This window comes from Phaethon aethereus (assembly GCF_964289735.1).
Source record: "Phaethon aethereus genome assembly, chromosome: 18".
NCBI classification, from domain to species: Eukaryota; Metazoa; Chordata; class Aves; order Phaethontiformes; family Phaethontidae; genus Phaethon; species Phaethon aethereus.
The window spans coordinates 1870379-1888833 of record NC_138594.1 but is presented as its reverse complement, the minus strand read 5'-3'; the positions used below and the strand labels follow the sequence as shown (position 1 = coordinate 1888833).

The following is an 18455-nucleotide window of genomic DNA, read 5'->3' as shown; positions in this document are numbered from 1 at the left end:
AAAGCTCCAAAGAACTACATGGCCTGAAGCCGTCCAGAACAGAGAGCACTTCAGTTTATACACTTTCTGTTCTCTGCTCATCAGAAGGGGCAGAGATGGACAGAGTAAAGAAGTTATGTTCCACACAGAAATCCTTAAAGGTAACACCACACACATGCTTTTCTCTAGGCTATCACTGTCTTTGTACCTTCTCCTCAATTTCTGCAGCTGTCTGTTTAGTGATCTCCAAGTTCTCCACCAATGCTGTGTCTCCCAGGAAGTTCCCAGATGCTGATGATAACCGAGAGAGCAAGTTGTCCTCTAACGTTTTCAAGGTGATTTTGAATCCATTCTGTTGCTTTGTGAGATCTGACTGAAAATAATAAATTCAGAAAGTTTTAGTCACAAAACACACAGTAAAGTAAAGATTAGCCACCTTCGCATGGGAACAGGTTTCTCAGTGACAATTGCCACAGTCCACTATTGCTTCCTCCTGCTCTCTGTGACTCCTGGGCATGGGCAGAGCTCTGGGGTTCACTATATATCCAACAAGCCATCAACTCAGAGAAACCTTGAACAGCACAGAAAGCACCAGGATAACTGAACCTTTTCACTAGGAATGTATTAAAATGCTGGAAATGAATCAGGAGGAAAAGACCTTCATCCCCATCTCAAACATATATCCTGCATCTTCATCTTAGAAGTATCTAGTCATTGGGCTCAAGTCAGCCTGGATAGTCCCTGTCGCTTCTCACCCCTCCTGGTGAACCTCTGCACTTGCACATACCAACAACGGTCACACCAGCAATGAGGACCACGGGGTTAAAATCTGACGGCAAAAACAACCCCAAGGCCAGAAATTACCACAATGCATCTCAGGCTCAGAATTAAGGGCAAAGTCACAGCCTTACTTGATTGCTGCTCCTGTTTGTATTCTGGGCTCGAGATCTCACTGGGACCAGTGGCTTACTGTGCTAGAAGCCGTCCCCCTGCCCGGGGAGTTGCAAACTCAGCACAAAGATGGCCAAGCAGATACAGACCAGTAACAACCGTCTTGGCTCAAGGGCAGAGCTTCTGAATTATAGTGCAAATTCTTCCAATTTCTGTTGTTGTTCTGTTCTCTGTTCTCCCCAGACACTTGTTCTATTTCCCTCTCTTCTGCAGAAATACAAGTCATTAATGCTGTTCATGGTGGAAACAAAGACTCTCATCTGGCTCCTTTTTGAACCGATCCTCCAGAATAGGCTTTCTCCCACGAAATGTGATTGCCTTATTCTATGTGTTTGCTCAGGGAAATGGCATCTTTCCTGGATGTCAGGTATATTATGTTATTCCACTATATGGTCCTATTGTGAATGCCTATTTTTAGCACTACCACAGAAAACATCCTGTGGAAAAGCTGTGCATCTGATTTGGATGCTACTAAGATACAAGCCTGGTGACTATTCTCTATATAAATGAAGTCAATCGCTAACACCCTGGTATGTAAAACACTGCTGTGTGATGCAGTTTTAAATCCTCAGACTGTATTTAAGTGACACAACTCAGAAATTCAAGTAACTTGCAAAAGAGTGTTTTACAACCTTGCAAAAAAATAGCGAGGTCCATGAAGTAGTAGACATGATGCATGGGGAATTGAGACAAGTTCTGGGCCACGGCGACTGGCACATGACAGATTCAGTGTCATAAACCAAGTGATTTAATGCTCCAAAGACAGTTTTTGGAAAACATACCCACACCTTTCAACCACCTACAGGGTCTGGAAGAGCCCCAGAAATGGGAAATGTGAACTTATGTCTCTTCCAATAGTACAACACATAGGGGAGGCAGAACTATTTGCTCTGTTGTCAGAGTTTTTCAAGCAGATTAACTAAGTCTTTCATTAATAAGTCATCTTCCAATATTTGGGCTGAAATTTCATATACTTGCTGTACACACACTCATTCCATGTTAATGTCAACCCAAGTATTCAGCAGAGTGTGCACCGAAGCGTGGTTTTTATTGGTATTTCAGCTATAAATGGTTGTTTTTAAAGGCCTGTTCTGTAGGCATTACACACAGGAGTTTGCCCATGGTGGTAAATATTTTACAAGTCTTGAAATAGAAAACTAACATGGCTAATTTTGTGCGTTCCTGTCATTCAAGCATAGCATGCCTTGAAAAATGACATTTTGCAAGCTATTATTCCAGACCATGAACTGTAAGCCCTGGAGTTGTTAATGAGGATGCGTGTGATTTTTGCTCCAGTAGCTTGTAATCACCACACGATTTCTGAAACACACCCTTAGAAGTGCATACAATGCTGTACTCTCTGCCACAGCCTGCATCTGTTGCAGCGTTATCATGCTATTGTTTTCGGCAGCAGCAAGGTCATAATTTCTCATTTCTGCAGTGGAGCTCATTATCTGTTATTTCACAGTTGATATATAACAGTGCTGCTTCTGGGAAACAGGTTACTCTGAGAGCCTTCAAAATTTTGTTGCATTAAAATAAAAAGTTCACCAGAGCTACAGGCCAGTTTTGCAGCATCCACTACCAACCCTTCCTAGCTCAGCCACAGCAGCCACCTTTCTCTCCTTGTCCTTTCTGCTTGTTTTATTGTATTATTTTAACATCACAAATCAGAAAAAAAAAAGTCCCTGTATTTTCAGTCCACTCCTGCAGAGCACCTTCTTTCCTGAAAGACCTCAACGCAGCCTAAATGTGCAGGGACTTTCACACACACTTTACGTACTGAATCAGCAAGGCAGGATCCTAACTCATGACTTATCCACCTATAGCTTGGAACGCAGCTGACAAAATATTATTCCTAAGGCTGTTCTCAGCACTAAATAGGCAATGATTCTGAGGCAAATGCCATTTGAGACATTTCAGTCTAAACAGTGAAGTCTGATGAAGGTGGGAGATACTGGAAACCAGCCCTGGTAAGACTACATGGACCACAGGCAGCACCACCAGCACATGGACCACAGTCATCCTTTGCGAAAGGCAATTGCAAAAGGGACTAAAGGCCAGAGGGTTTGTACTGACCGGAGAGGGAAGGTCTCAGGACTTGGCTTTGCTTGCCTTGGCCTAAATTGGTTTCAGCTTCTCTTAGCTGTGATTTTCTAACAGCCAGGTCACTATTGCCTTTAATTTGGAGTCAGAGAAAGTAGTTATTCTGGATGGATTATCTGTCTCTAGAACCAAACTATAGTAGAGTGCAAATGTGGTCTCAGACTCTGAGCACCCATCGTAACGGGAGTGCAATCCTGTGAATCAGATAAAGACAGCTTCAAAGATAAGAAGGAACAGAAAGACTGAATAACTGGGAATCAATGAAGCAAAAGATTATGGAAATGGATTGTGTTGAGAAAATATTTTTTAAATGTTAGTGTTACCATAACTGGACCAGTAATAGCTGTTTGATGAATTTTGGTTAGGTTATTAACAATAAATTCTGGGCTACACATATAAGGTGTGCTCCATCTTTGCCCATAACAAGATTTTGAGCTCAGTAACTACTGTGCAGTACTGCAGGAGTGACCTCCATCTGCCCATGAGGCAGAGCCCTAGCCCCTCCCCAGACACCAAACGCCTGTCCCTTTTGTCCCAGCGTAGGGAGGATGGATTAAAACTCACCTAGAGAAGTGGCCTCTCCTTTGGGGAATCCAAAGATTCAAATCTGTGTCTTCAAGGAGGTCCTCCCAGCTATCAGATAACAGCCCTGGGGGCTTTTGTCACATCAGCAAGTAGACCAGGGGCAGAAGAAGGTACGGAGCCGCTGGCCAGCGGTCATCCACGGAGGTCAGCGTGCCTGCAGGCATTGCCAGCCCCCCTCAGCATGTCTAAGGAGACAAGTCTCTGCTTTTATCCCAGCAGGGAAAAGAGTTTTTTAACTGACTGTTCCCCATCCAGCAGAACATCTTGAATATCAGACTGGTTTTCTCCCTGATATCTGCTGGGACAGCAGGACTATAGCAGGAGGGAAGTAGATGAGAGGGAGAGGAGAGATAGTGGGCTCTGGTGTTATCTTGCTGTGGTGATATAGAGAAAAAGGTCTTAAATATTCTTAAAGGAAAAGAAAATTACATCCCACACCAATGTGTATCTGCTTAGTGCTTTCTGAAGTGAGACTACAGCCCCATGTCCCCCACAGCTGGTGGCACAGCTGGCACCCGGGGATGCATTTCCCCGGTCCTGTGCCCAACCTCCTCCTTCCGCAGCACGCCCGCCCTGAAGCAGCAGGGTCTCCCGAAGATGCGCTCCCGGGTTCACATCGTTTTCACTGTTTTCTAACACGCAGTTCTTCCACCGCAGGGGAGGCAAGCGCTGCCCATCATGAGTTACTAATTTTCAGAGCCTAATTGTGGATTTGCTGGCTGCACATTATATTGAATTTGTCTTTCTTATCGTGACAGCGACCATGAGCAGCCGTGCAGCCGAGGCGAAGAGGATCGGTCCTTAACAGCTGCCGACAGCACTGCGCGGCTCGTCGTCACCCCCAGCCCCCTTCAGCGCAAACCAGCCAAGCGGCTGCTCATAGCACTTGCAGCCCAGTGCCGGGCGTGTGCGGGGGGTGGCTGGTCGAGGGGCTTTGGGTCCCTCCTGGTCCCAGCGAGGTAGCCGTGGCTTACACATTACATCAGTTCATTATGTATTTTTGACGCCATCTTTTGGCTCGTTAGCACACGAGCCCGGTTAAAACTAAACGCATCATTAAGGCTGCACAGCTAACATACTTTAGAACCTCGTTAAATGAAAAGATTATTACAAAACTGGCCTGGCCTGACTGAACATGTGCAGTAAATTTATTCCCACTCTCAGTAAATATTTAGTATTATACATATTCATTACATTGTTAAATGTGCCATTAGAACAAAGGATTTTCTTTAAAAAAAAATCTTGAAACTGGAGCCATACTTATTAAAACAGAGAGAGAACATTTCGGCCTGTTACAAGCAAGTGGGAGGAAGAACCAGTACAAAAAAATTTAATTACCAGCCTCACAATATTTACAGTGGGAACCCTATAAAATAACGGCCTAAAATTAAGAGAGATTAATACTACCACCAACATTAAACCTGTGAATTCCAGAAAAAACTGATGTAATGAGAATCTCAGTTTCCACTTCCAAGAGGAGCAGGAAAACACAGAGATTCTTACACAAATATTTGGAGAAAAACTTGAAATTGCAGTTTAAGTGTTCCCAAAATACCAAGAAAACAAAAGACTGAAGAAAACAATTCCTCAATGTTTGTCATTCAAGGGAAATCTTCTGATTTTGTGATGAGTTCAGCAATCTCTGCAACATTGCACATGAAATAAGATTTGTTTTAAATTACAGTTACACTAATTATTATTATTATTATTATTATTATTATTGTCATTATTATTATTTATACACGCTTCCAGTGTAAACTCCCAGCTACTGACCTTAAGCTCTTCCAAGTCAGGCCTCTCCATGTTGACCACCGCCGCGAGCAGCTGGTCCTCCAAGCCATCTCGTGTGACGGTGAAGTTGATGAGGGTGCACTGTGCCTGCAGCTCGGGTTGGAAATGTGGGTTTGCCAGCTTTGTGTGGAGGATGAGACGGAAAGTGGGGTTGAAGTCACACTCCTTGTCCCCGATTTTAATGTACCTGACATGAGAGCAAAAGGAGCATGAGCACACGTCTCTTCCAGGATGTTTCACCCAAAGACTGATGGTGGTATCAGTCAATGGCATCTACCAGGATGGGACTTTGCACTCTTACACAGAAATCACTATTTAAACAAAAAGTATTTAAAATTGGACACACCTGAATCACTTCTGATTTAGGATAAAAACCCTAGAAAATTGCCCCTGGATTTTGGATCCTATTTGAGAAGGCTCACGGTTTCCAGCAGCAGGATGGCCAGTTCAACCATGAATCCTCCTTGCTTTTTACAGGGACTGTATTCTATCTGAAGTTGGAATTACATGGAGAAAAAGCCTCTCAGCATTGAGATTTTAATTAGCCACAGCTAAAATTGCCTACTCTGTTGGCTCAGATCAGGCCAACTCTGTGGTCACATTAGTGAGGAGGCTGGTTGCCATTCCTGGGAGGTAACAACACTCAGGCAAACCCAACCTTCTCCTGTTCTCCATTTCTGGCATTAAGCCTAGAACTTACAGAGATCCCAGGAATCAACATACTCTGAACCCAAGTTTAACAAAGCTCATGGGAACCAGAGGAAAAAAGAAACTTGAAATGCTTTCAGGGATGCAGCTGGACTGTTATGGGAACAGTGGTGTGATCGGGGGAATTTGAATACACTTTCTAGTCAAACATCAGCTCACTAGGTTCCCTCTTTACCACCTCGATTGCTTTTACAACTGTGAAACTGAGGCAGAGAGAAATCACACAGTGCACGCAGCTCACAGCAGCAACCAGAAGTGCTGCCGAGAGCCCTGACTTCAAAAAACCTTCTTGCTCTGGGACTATCAGCATCTACCTGTAGGGTCTGGGCTCCTGTTCTGGAAAACAGTAAACCCAGGGACTTTTTATTTGATTTATGACTTATTTTCTGTTTCTTAAGAAACACGTGATCTCACAGGGAGATTTGAGAGCAGAGACATACAGTCCCAAAAAGGCATGACCGAGTTTTTCACTGTAGGGGGGCTCAGGAGTCCCACCACCCCTGCTGTAAACCCATCTCTGCTTTCAAACATTTCAATCCCCTTCACTGGGACCATCGACCCCTCTGAAATGATCCTTCTCTTCCATCCTGCAGCTGAACCCACAACCAGCCACACTTTTCATGATGTTTTCCCTTGCAAACCTTCCAGATAGATTGCTGTTCCCAGCAGTTTACCTCACCTTAGGATATTTTAGGCAACTAAGGAAATGGTCCTCAAAGAACTTAAGGAATGTGAAAGGCAGAGCTTCACAGGCTTTTTGTTATTTCCTGCACAAAGCCGAGAGCAGGACTGCACTGCAAGGCGCTGCAGCCGGCACAGAGGTCAACCCACGCCGGGCTCCCGCGAGCAGCGAAGCTGTCGGCGGCAGAGGCTTTTAAAAGCCCAAATGACGGGTATCCTTCTAAAGGCAGATGCCTCCACTCTGCGAAAGCCAGCGAAACAACATCAAAAGAGTCCAAGTTCAGCGCTGAGCACGAGGTTTTATTTGCTGTCATTATTTGAGCACACACTAAAAATGTGCTTATTTTACTTTATGTACAGAAAAAAGGAAAAAGTGAACTCCCTGGCTGCCCCTCTCGTTGACCTCCTCTCGGCTCGAGGGTGATCAGCAGCTGCCATGAAGAACTTGACCTCATTAAGAAACACTTACATATTCTTATGCTTAAACCTGTAGCTGTATTCCTAAGCAGTGTGCAGTGTTTGCTAAAATTTAAGGTCACTTTTTCTTCACAACAGCGATAGCTATTTCAGTAATAATTCAGTGTCAGGATAGCCAACTGAGGACACCAAGGTCACTATACAAAAGCAGAATTACAGGTCTCTCTTCTACATGAGGTTTGAATGACGCTTTCTAACACAATTAAAAATCTGGGTTTATTTCAAAGCCATCCTATGACTGAATTACCTGTGACCGTCTGATTTAAAATGCCCTCACTTCTGAAGGCAGGGTGTTCGTGCTGCTGTGGATGAACACCCACAATTAGAGGTCAGAAACAGAAAGCGCAACAGCACAAGGAACCCATTCACACATGCCATTAAACCTCCCCGAAGCTCACCTTCCTTTCTTGATTGTTTCTCGCCCCAGTAACGGCCCCAAAACTGGGTCCATGGATTCCTCCAGGTTTTCAATCAAAACCAGTTCTCCTGCAGCCAGGGCTCGTTCCATCGTGTCCAGGTACCTGTGGGAAACAGCACTGGTACCCGCCGCAGCAAGGCTGGGGGTAATGCTTTCCAGCAAGCGATGGGGACAGAGGGGTGCTCCACGCTGCGATGGCAGCTACACACACATGCCAGCAGTTGCGAGAGAGAAAGAGGAGTAAGATGCTGCCAACATATGGTGTAGAAAGTGGCATTGGCAGAGTTCTGGCTGTCCAACAGAGAGAATCAGGTCTCAGACCTCCCAAGGGCAAGCAATAATAACTGTGTTTTCTTCCCCAAGAAAAGAGCATGGACATCAAAGAACAAAGATGGGGCAGCTTGGAGGTATTTTTAGCAAATACTTTCTTTCCCCCAGAACCCACTGGTGCAGTTAATTTTGCATAAAAGCAAGGATGAAAAGCAGGTTTGGGGTCCGTTTTGCCCAGGGTTTAGGATCATGTTTAGGACAGCTGCTTTCCTGACGAGGGAACTGAACACCTTTGCCCAGTGCCTAACTGTGAAAGAGGGATGCTCTGCGTCGGGATGTTTTGTGTCAGGAAGGGCAGGGTCAAGCGCCTGTGCTCTCTCCTTCAGGGCCACTCTGCACTTCATACAACTTACTTCTCTGCAAAGAGGAGAGAAGGGCCCTGGGCGGGCAGTGAGGATGCTCCTGGTGCTGTTACACCATCACTGTTGCACTGAATCACTCCAACTCCACTGGCTAGAACTTAGGTTCATCGTCTAAGCTAGAGAGTTTGGGACCTCAAGAGGTGATAGAAAGACCTAAGACAAGAAGTTCAGAGTGACCTTTAGGCCCGACCTTTAAAGGAAGATGTTGACACCATGCAAACACCATCCTTGATCAGCAGCCCCTGTTTTTCTGAGTCCAGGAATATTTTATACAAAGAAACAGTCAGAGAGATGACAGCAGATGACCCCAAAGCTGCTCACATGGCGCTTTCCTGAAGGAGAGAGGGGTGTGGGTTTAAAGCTCTTAAAGCAGTTGTTGAAAACAAAGCAGCACCATTACCCAAACGATGAAACGCTCTTTTATTTACTGTAATGGGGCAGTGAATGATGCTTTTAGCCAAGGGCCCTGGGACATCACAGCAACACACTGAGCTCCCCTCTTAGAGTACCTGCCAGCCTGGTGTGTGGCCAGGGAGGGAGGGGAAAAAGAGATGCTGCCTTTGCACAGCAAACTGTAATGGCAGCATATGAATGTTACAGGATCTATTCCTCTTGTTCCATCCTGGAGGTATTTATGCATCTCCTCTGGATCCTTACGTTTCCACAGACTGCTTTGAATAACTGCAAGGCACGGTGACCAGGTTGGCCAGGAAACAGAAATACACTCCAATGAAAAATAAGCTGTATCTTCATCCCACATGAGATTAAATCTAATAACTTCTTATTATTTTCTATGAGGAAAGCAGAGGATCACCAGCAAAACAACCTGGGCAACTGCAAGACATCTACAACTCTACAAGAATTTGCAAGTGCTGAGCGTGGGTCACTCTCGCTTGTTGCCAATGCTTTGCTTTGTACTAAAAAAAATAGTCTCTGCACTCATACCCAAGCAGGGATTTGACTCTGGGTCTGCTCCATCCCAGCGGGGACTCCTCACTAGTGGGTAGAAATAGATGCAAACTGAGATAGCAGAAGACTGGTCTGTGCGCTGACCGGAGTTAAGAGCCAGGAGCGGAAAAGCCTTCCCATAAAAGATTTAGCCAGATCAATGCAGGGTTGCTGCAGTGAGAACCTCCTGGCTGGTGTGCGGAGCAGAGTTAGCCCAGCTGGTCTTCAGGGCATGGTGACCCTCATGGCAGCTTCATCCTCCATGCCCAGGCCCTCTCTCTTCTTCCAAGATGCAGGAAGCCCTGCCTGCCCTCCTGGGTGAAAGTGGGTCAGGACGCGACACATAAGATGAGCCCGATGGAGGATGCCACAGTCCTATGCGTAGCTCAGCCTCCAGCACACAGCGCTCTCCATTCTCAGTTTCAGAGGAGTTTCTATGGTAACTGAGCCAAGCACTAAACAGACCCGCTATTTAATGAGAAATCTCTATCATTTTGGTAATGAATAAGCAGCTAATGCGCAAATACTTTTGAGGGTTTCCCTCAATGTAATTGGCTTAGATGGTTGCAGTTAAATAGATGCTGTTCATCAAACACAACAGGCAGATAAGCATTAAAAGGCATTATTACGCGATGAGGCGGATGTTTACCCCTTCTGCCCAATTCGGATCACTCGGAGGTCTTCGCCGTACTTTGTTTTGATCCATTTGATACCCTGCAGCTGGGGATCCACCATGAGGGGCCAGCGCTCACAGTTGGTGAGGATGGTGGCATTTTCAGTGGACATCCGATCAGCTGGCAGGCCCTCGTTCTGCCACGCCGCTACGTCAGCGTCATCTGTCAGCATGGTCAGAGGATCGAGGGACGGCGTTACAGGGATTGGCACCTGGGAGGAAAGGGGAAATGCTTCCTAGTGTGTCGGCGCAAAGCGGCGAGTGCGACATGCAACGTATTCCAGAGATGAGCAACGGAAGTATTTCAAGAACAAAACCTGGTAAGTCATATTTAGCAGTGGCTTCCCATTCTACAGGGTAGTTTTAATCTAGTATTAAGTGTTTTCCAATCCTGTTGTGAATGAACCCGAATTACCCAAGCAACTCAAAGACTTTTGTCTGCAGAGCACGAAGCAGCCTGAAGGGCCGCAGCCCAGCCAAGCAGGCTCAGATCGCGCCCTGCCGCGTACGAGCTCTCTGAGATGACGGCTTGGAAGAATATAATTAACACCTTCGTAAGCCTGCTGTTGTGTTGAGAAACAGCATTAGCAGTTCCAGAAACACTTCTCTGACATGGGAAGCCATTTCTGGGTGTGACACCCAGAAAGTTATCTGTGTCAGTTGCCTGAGCAGGATGGGCCTTTAATTTCCCATTAGAAATACAGGCACTTCCTTGAAACGTCTAAGCACAGAGTCAGGTCGTTTTTGGAACAGCATTGCCTTTCTTAACTAATTTTTTTGGCTTAGTATTAAGAAATGCAGAATGAAGTTTTTCCTCTCTCATCCTAAGGAACTTGTGATTTTGGCAGCATTTTGATTTTGGCATTACTCTGTTGCAACCTTATTTAAAAGCTTCTTGACATTTTACCAGGATTTATAACATCCAGTTACTTAAGGATGTGCAAAAGCTCAATCCTGCAGAACACAGAGCACTTGCATTTACTGATGCATGAGAGGACCTGTTAAAAACTAGTAAAACATTAAACAAGTTTGAAGAATGACAATCTCCATCTGGTCCAAACAACAAGACATGGGTAAAACCAGCTGAGAGGCATGGCCAGCATGAACAGAGCTTGTGTCCAGCGTGAAGAACCATCTGGAGTTTTTCCAAGCCTACCAGAGAGCTGGCAGTGAGTGCTGCCTGCTCCAAGCAATTCTTTCTCCATACTCCCTCTCTCCTCCTAGGCCATCCCTGACACCTGGTTAAGACCACACAGCACTGCTACTGGGCTCCACATTTGGGCTTCTGCATCGGGGGTTTTCCTCTGTAAGTGGAGGAATCGTGTCACTTGCATGTAGCAAAGACAACCACAACATCTTCCCCAGAGAGGAGTAAATCAAGTGTGGCTACATCCCGCTCCTCAATCCAACTCAGTGGGGACACAGGGATGCCCCTCAGTTGGGAGATCCCCTGTGGACATCAGAATTTATGGCCATGTTAATTCAAGTAACCACAGCTTTTCAGGGAAATCGGGGCTTACTTTTAGCTGGTGCAAATACGGCTTCCAGATTCTGTCCAGGAGGTCTTGACGGTATTTCTTGGTGAAGTAACCCAGGTAGGAGATGAACGCCGTGATCAGCAAGACATCTCCACACAAGGTGCTCTGTTGCCTTTTGAAGTCCTTCACGGCTTCAGCCCATCTCACATTCTCAGAGGCGAGTCCCCCAACCTAAATTTCCCAAGTTAAACTGATCATTAGAGTGGTTCTTTAAGCAGTATCAGGACCTGGCCATCTCCATACTTTGTTACTAATGTCAACTGTCATTTGATAAAGTTTAAAACCTGGGGATAGGAAATATTCAACGGCTACTTTGCTAACCCTCCCCATCCCATCCAGTGGAAGACTGGTCCTGCAGCCAAATCTCAGCTGTCTGCTCCACAACACATCTAAAATAATCACTTCTCCAGCAGGAATTCACATACAGATATCTGCATAAGGAATTCTGAGGCAGCCCATCAACTGTTGTCTTAATGCCACAGATTCACACCTTGTTACACCCTCTCTCACACAGAGCACTTCCCTCCAACAGCCACAACCTTCATCTATTCGCACAATTTATTATTACCCCAGGGTAGATGGGATTTTGATCACAATCCCCTTGGGTCTACATTTTCCTTGAAGTTAAGGTTCTGTCCAGAAAACACTTCCTCGTGGACATTTTTCATGAGCATCCAATGTGCAAACAGTTCAACTCTGGCTTACCAGCTTTGAAGAGGATACAACACCTCCTTGTAAAATAAGATATCTCCACATGCACGGACAAATTCTTTGACCATTGGTACTTTTCAGGGTACCATTGGCCCCTCATTCCTGAAGTCTTGCGACTATAAGAGATCTCCTGATGCACACACACCCTTTTATTTTTTTAAAAGGAGAAAACTGCAGTTCTATTAACTGAGAAATACAGCTTGGAAATATGAATGGAATGCATCCTTCAGGTTCACAAGCCAGAAAAAAAACAAAACAGTTGGCCTCATGGACTTGAGAACAAAAATGCCAAATCTTATAGTCAAATTCACAATCACTCTCCTGTTGCCAAGGTGCTCTGGAAACATCCACATAATGTACAGTTCCCCTCTGCTCACAGGCCTGTGTTACTGAGGCCAAACCAGCACTTTCTATTTTTCCTCTTCGGTATACAGTCCACATGAGCTTAGGGTTATTTCTCATATTTCTCATTTTTATTAAAAATTCCTCTATATCCTTCTCGTTTGCAAACCTCCCCAAATAAGGGGCGGTGCAAATGTGACCACTATGATACCATCTCTTTCTTCCAGGCCGCTGTTAAATGTTAAATAGGACCAGCTCTAACACGAATCCCTATGATAAGCATTATAACTTAATATAATAACTTGAATAACTCATTCCCCTAAACTGGGTTATTTTGTCATCTTGAACTGATATGCAGAATACAGGTCCCCAGGATGGGAAGGCACCACCTTCAGATCCTCACTGAATTCCATGGTCACACGTTCCAGCTTGACCAAGTCCTATTTCTAGCAGAATCTTGCTACCCTCTAGGGTTAGGAGCCACTTTGTGATTTCCAACACAAATTTACTCCCAGCCAACTTATGCCATTGGTTCCCATGCAGGCACTGTCTTCCAGCTCAAGACAGCTCTCCTTTCACCCTCATGTGCACCTCCAGGTGCTTTTATAAACAGCCAGTATTTTCTAGGGAATGTGCTCTGCTTGCCTAAGCAAAAGAAGTTGATCTAGTTCCCCACTGAAATACACAACCACAGGAACAGCTCTACCGGGCCAGACCAAAGGTCGACCTTCTTTGGCACCTTGTCTGCTGCCAGCAGCCCTTAGCAGTTGACTTGGGAAGACTCAGATGACCACCTGGTAATAGTTCCTGTCATAATCTCCCAGCTTCCCACAACCGGAGGTTTAAGGACCTGAAACTGAGTTTATATCTTTGTGCTTAATAGCCACTGATTATTTTTTCCTTCATGACTGAGTTTAAGCTGCTGTGGATACCAACCAGCGTTTTGGCATCTGCAGCATCCTGTGGCCAGGAGAGACACAGTTTAGCTACACTTTCCGTAAAAAAAGTACATCCTTTGATGTGCTACCTGACCTTTTCAATTGCTAAAACCTGCTTGCACAGTGGAAAAACAGCGAACAATCATGCTTTTGTCACCTTCTCCATACCACTCACGATTTCAAGCCCTTGACACCCCCTCTGCTGTGTCTCCTTTTGAGGTTGAAGAGCTTTAGCTTATTCAATAATTCCTCACACAGAGGCAGCCTTTTGATTGTCCTTGCAATCTTTATCTTTACCAAATGATGTAATCTTTATTATCCGGTTTCTTTTTACTGTTACCTTCTCTGCACCATTCCTCATTCGAATACATCCTTTGAGGTACAGCAGAGGGGGCAGAGATACAGCTGCACATTCAAGATTTATTTAGAATGTATTTATATAGTGAGGTTGTGAATTTTCTCTGTTTTGTTCTCTCTTCCTAATAAACCCTAACATTCCATTTCGGCTCGGGTTTTCGGTTTTGCCCCTGGGAGCACAGAGCTCACATACTCACAGAGCTCTTAACTCCTTCATTTCTTTCCGGAATGATGGTAACTAGCTCAGCATCACTTACAGGGCATGTAAGGTAAAAGCTATTTTTTTCAATATACAGTTTACTTTACATTTATCTACCTGGCATTTCATACCTCCATCACTTGGTATAATTTTTACAGTTCTTTATAGACAGTCTCCGTAATACTGTATTAGTATTGCTGAGAAACTGTGCGACCTGCTTACACACCATCTCATCCAGATTGTTTATGATTATCTGACGAACAAAAGAACTGACAGACACCTGCAATAATATCTCTGATGGCCTTTCTGCCTTGACAACTCTGCCCCTTTGAATCGGTGAAAACCGCCTTCTGGGCAGTCTGACTCCTTCCAGGAGCAGAAAGAGAGGAAAGAGGTTTTTCTCTGTCCCACTCAACCTCAGAGCTATCCCTAAACCTGTTTGAGCTGAGTTACTCTTTCATGAACATGAACCACCATCCTCCTCACAAAGCTGCAGAGAAGGTTGCCCCAGTGCCGTCTGCTGATCTCAGTGCATGCTGATGCTCCCTTAGCCATGCTAGGAAGCCTGCTCTTGGTATGATTAGGACCACATCTGCCTTTCTTAGGGCTGACACGTAGGGCAAAGCCTGAGCAAATAGATTCAAGTGCTCCTCACCGGTTGCTGGCAATGTGCTCCTGGTTTAGAGACAAACAAGCTGTTATAAATCCAGTTACACATCTGCATCTTGTATTACTGAATGTTATCCCATTCCTGTATCCAGACCATCCAGTTATTTCAACTACAGTCATGCTTCCTCTTTATCTGTGGGAATTCCCATTTTTATGTTCTCAGTCTTCTAGGTCTCTCTTACGTATACCCACATTCATTAAAGTGGAGCATATGAAGGCTGGAAAGTGTCAGGGATCAGGCAGCATGGGATACACCTGCCCTGTCCCTCTTCTGTTGTGGACATTTGTGGGAGAACAGATGAAGCTTGACAGACCCTGGTCTCAGCCCACATATATAATCCTATAATTGTTGAAAAAGACAAGCACTACTTTTAAGTTATTGGTTATTTTTAAGGATGATACCTAAATTATCCTTAATCTCAACTCCAATAACAGTGCATAGAAGTCTGCTTCCTCCATCTTCCCTTTGTAGCTTTCACAGATGAAGTACCCACAGGTCCTTCCTCCAGCCCCCTTGAGGTCAATTCACTTATTACTCCCATAACCTCTAAGACCAAGAAGTTGTTATTGATCTGATTTTCCTAATACTTGTAGACTCTCTACATACTCATAATTAATTTCTTGAGGTGATTTTTTTTTTAATCCACTTAGGTCCTGGGAGTCTTTTCTTCTCATTTGCTTGGGTCGCACACTACTGCCAGTTTTAGTTTCTTAAAGAAACCCCAGGTGTCTTCCACCTCAGATCCTAGAAGTCATTTGGATCTTTTTTATTTAGCGAGTAGCAAATTAAAAGCCATCTCATTTGATTACCTTTAGTTCTTTGATAATGAGTTATGGTGAACAATCATTCCCTATTCACCTTCTGCACATTATTCATGATTTTATAGGCTTCTGCTACATCTACCCCTACACCGTCTCTTTTCCAAAAGGAAGAGTCCTAATCTACTTCCTCTCTTCACATATGGAAGCTGTTGCATAGGTCTCTGTAACTTTTTCCCAGGTTGCCTGCCATTCTGAGATGGGGTGACCCGACTGTGTTCAGCATGCAAGATGTAAGCACACCAGAGATCTGAACTGATGCTGTGATTGTTTAAATTCTGCCTCCTGATTTCTTCCTACCCATTCCTAATATTCAATTTGCCTTTCTTCCTCCAGTCAAGTACCACACTGCTGTTTCTGCGAATGCTCTGCAACAACTCCAAGAGCTCTTCTATGAGTGATGATAATAGTGCAATTAGGACCTATCAATGTAAATCTATGATTGCAGTTAGTTTTCCTGGCAGGCATTATTTTGCATTTGTCATCACTAAATTTCATCTGCCACATTAGCACATACCCACTCACAGATACCACCCATCAGCAGTCCTCCCTTTCCTGGTGCACAGGTCCCGAGACATTCCCTGGTCCCTGTCTCTTGCATCATGGACCATCTTCCCTAGGTCGTCTAAAGTTTGTGAGATGCCAAACTAAAATTAAGACACTGTAAAAGTTTAGCTTACCTTCATCCCCCTGATTCGTTTTCAATCCAAAGCAACACTATCTGTGTTCAGTTTGGTGTATCCTTTATACAACCTCAATTGTATTTATTTCAAAGTCTGGGAACTTAATTCTGCCCAGTCACATAGGTGACAGATCTTGGATGTCAAATAAATTGCACATCAATAAGGGCTGTCGGGATCTATTGCTAGATCAAAGCCAGAGAAGACGGTGTGCATTGCACAACAGTAAGCTGGGATGCAAGTAGTTCCTTGCATACACTGCAAAAACGATCCATTTTTGACAGCAGCAGTAGCAATCTGTGCTTTCTAACCAGGCCTTTAAAGACATCTAGTGGAACTGGCACTGACATAACTTGTTTTTGTCTGCATTTACAGCTGACTGTGTTCAGTGCTCCCTCACCTATGACGCCTGCAAGCAGCTCCACACAGCAGCAGCTCTGTCCTGCGACCCGCCAAGACACACGGTGCTTCAGAGGACCCAACAGTCTCAATTCAAGTTGTTCCCAGGCCATGGGGTGGAGAGGAGATGTAACCAACATGGCCTATGACTTGGTGTCTCTGCTCCTTACAGCATTGCTCTCCATCTTATGGCAAGTATGGTAAGATTTCACCACTAAATAAAAACTCATCTAAGCAACAGATTCTCTATTCACCATACAAATGCTGCAGGTCGTATCCCAGCCGCAGGCAGATACAGCTGACTTCCCAGGGACTGAGTGCTTTTCCTCTCTCCCAACAACTTGCATTGAACTCTAATAATTTCCACCAGCAGAAATAACCCTGACCTTGCCCAGACTTCTAAATCATACCTGATAGTAATTTCCACTGTTTTCTGTATGATCCAAAATAAGCAAAGACCCCTGGTAATCGTGCATCTCTGGGTGCTGCAGCAGCATGGCAGCATGAGGAGCCGGAGTTACCTTTCTTTGCAACTGGGCTGGCAAGAGCCACATTCTCCCCCATTAAAGCTCCAAAGAGGAGCCCAAGGGAGTTTCATTCCGGGATTTTGTTCCAGACACGAGTTTGAGCCAACAGCCTGTGCTCATCTCCCATGTGAAATGAGAGAGTTGCTGGATTTAGTCTGGTTGACTTTGCCCATCAGTGCCTAGCGTTGCCTGCAGGTCCTGAGGCTTACGTGACTCCAAGAGCAGGACGGCACACGCCTGCATTGTCTGTGCAATGCGTTTCTGGCTGCGTTGAAAAAAATTCCATGCAAGTGGGAAGTGTGGCAGCAAGAGGTGAAACACTTCCAGCCAACTAATCACCACTCCAAGCCTCAGCCTGGAAAGCTGAAGGTGACAGTCCCTCCATCTACACTCCAGTCCCAAGACAACAGCCATGGAGGGTCTCTGCAGGCAGCGCTGTCCGGGTGGCTCATGGCAGTACTTAGGGGGCTCCTATGTCTTTCCATATTTTCCAGTGTTTTTCTGGCACAGTTGAGTAGGGTTAAGAGGGCTGGGAGGGATGGAGCAGCAGAAATACAGTTTATGAGCCTATCTGCAGCATTACAAGAGCTCCAAGCATCGCTCAAATCTCTTTCTAAAACTTTGCATGTGGAGATGTGGCAGCAGCAGACATCAAATGGGACAGATAACGGTTTTTCTTCCCTTGTTTTCTGTTGTACTCTTTTTTAGACTGTACATTGTTTGGAGCAACAGGAGACTCTCAACGGTGTTTTGTGTGTTTGTGTGTACATGTATATTTGTCTCTCAGCAAGCCATAGACAAAACCAGAATGCAAACAATGCCACTCCCTCCTTCTTTGCTTTATAAACGCCCAGGGTTGACACTGGCTTCCCCAAGCTCTCAGCCTCTTATCTGTTATCAATGCCTGTGACTATCCAGCTGAAAAATTTACCCAGCACAAGTGAGGCAGATGCTGTTTGCCAGCTAGAGATCAATAAAAAACGCGCTGCTTTTTTCTAGGGGAATCCAGAGCACTGGCTAGCACTCATCTTCCTCACCAAAAGATTGTGCCTGTTGTACGATGCTTCAGCTTTGTGTGATCCTAGATGCAGGAATAGAGATTTGCTTCCACCTGGCTCTGCTTTTTCTCTGATGATGAAAGGAAAAGGTGTTTCAACCCGAGGGAAAGAGCATTCTGGCAGCAGCCGGGGGGGTAGAAGACGAGAACATTGGCAGACCATGGAGGAGGCCTGTCTACATGTTTAGCCTGTCTCATCTGTGCACAAAG

The 18455-nt window shown here is 45.0% G+C and overlaps 1 protein-coding gene across 1 annotated transcript in view; it reads right to left on the bottom strand.

Annotated features, from left to right (window-relative positions):
- The window catches only part of DNAH9 (dynein axonemal heavy chain 9), a gene marked incomplete at both ends in the record, with an annotated part of 208231 nt that overhangs the window by 73429 nt on the left and 116347 nt on the right, over positions 1-18455 (bottom strand). Inside the window, 5 exons of the mRNA XM_082008261.1 lie at positions 188-352; positions 5395-5599; positions 7677-7799; positions 9986-10221; positions 11530-11718. Of these exons, the coding sequence (XP_081864387.1) occupies positions 188-352; positions 5395-5599; positions 7677-7799; positions 9986-10221; positions 11530-11718 (918 nt within the window). The remainder of the gene's footprint in view (positions 1-187; positions 353-5394; positions 5600-7676; positions 7800-9985; positions 10222-11529; positions 11719-18455) is intronic.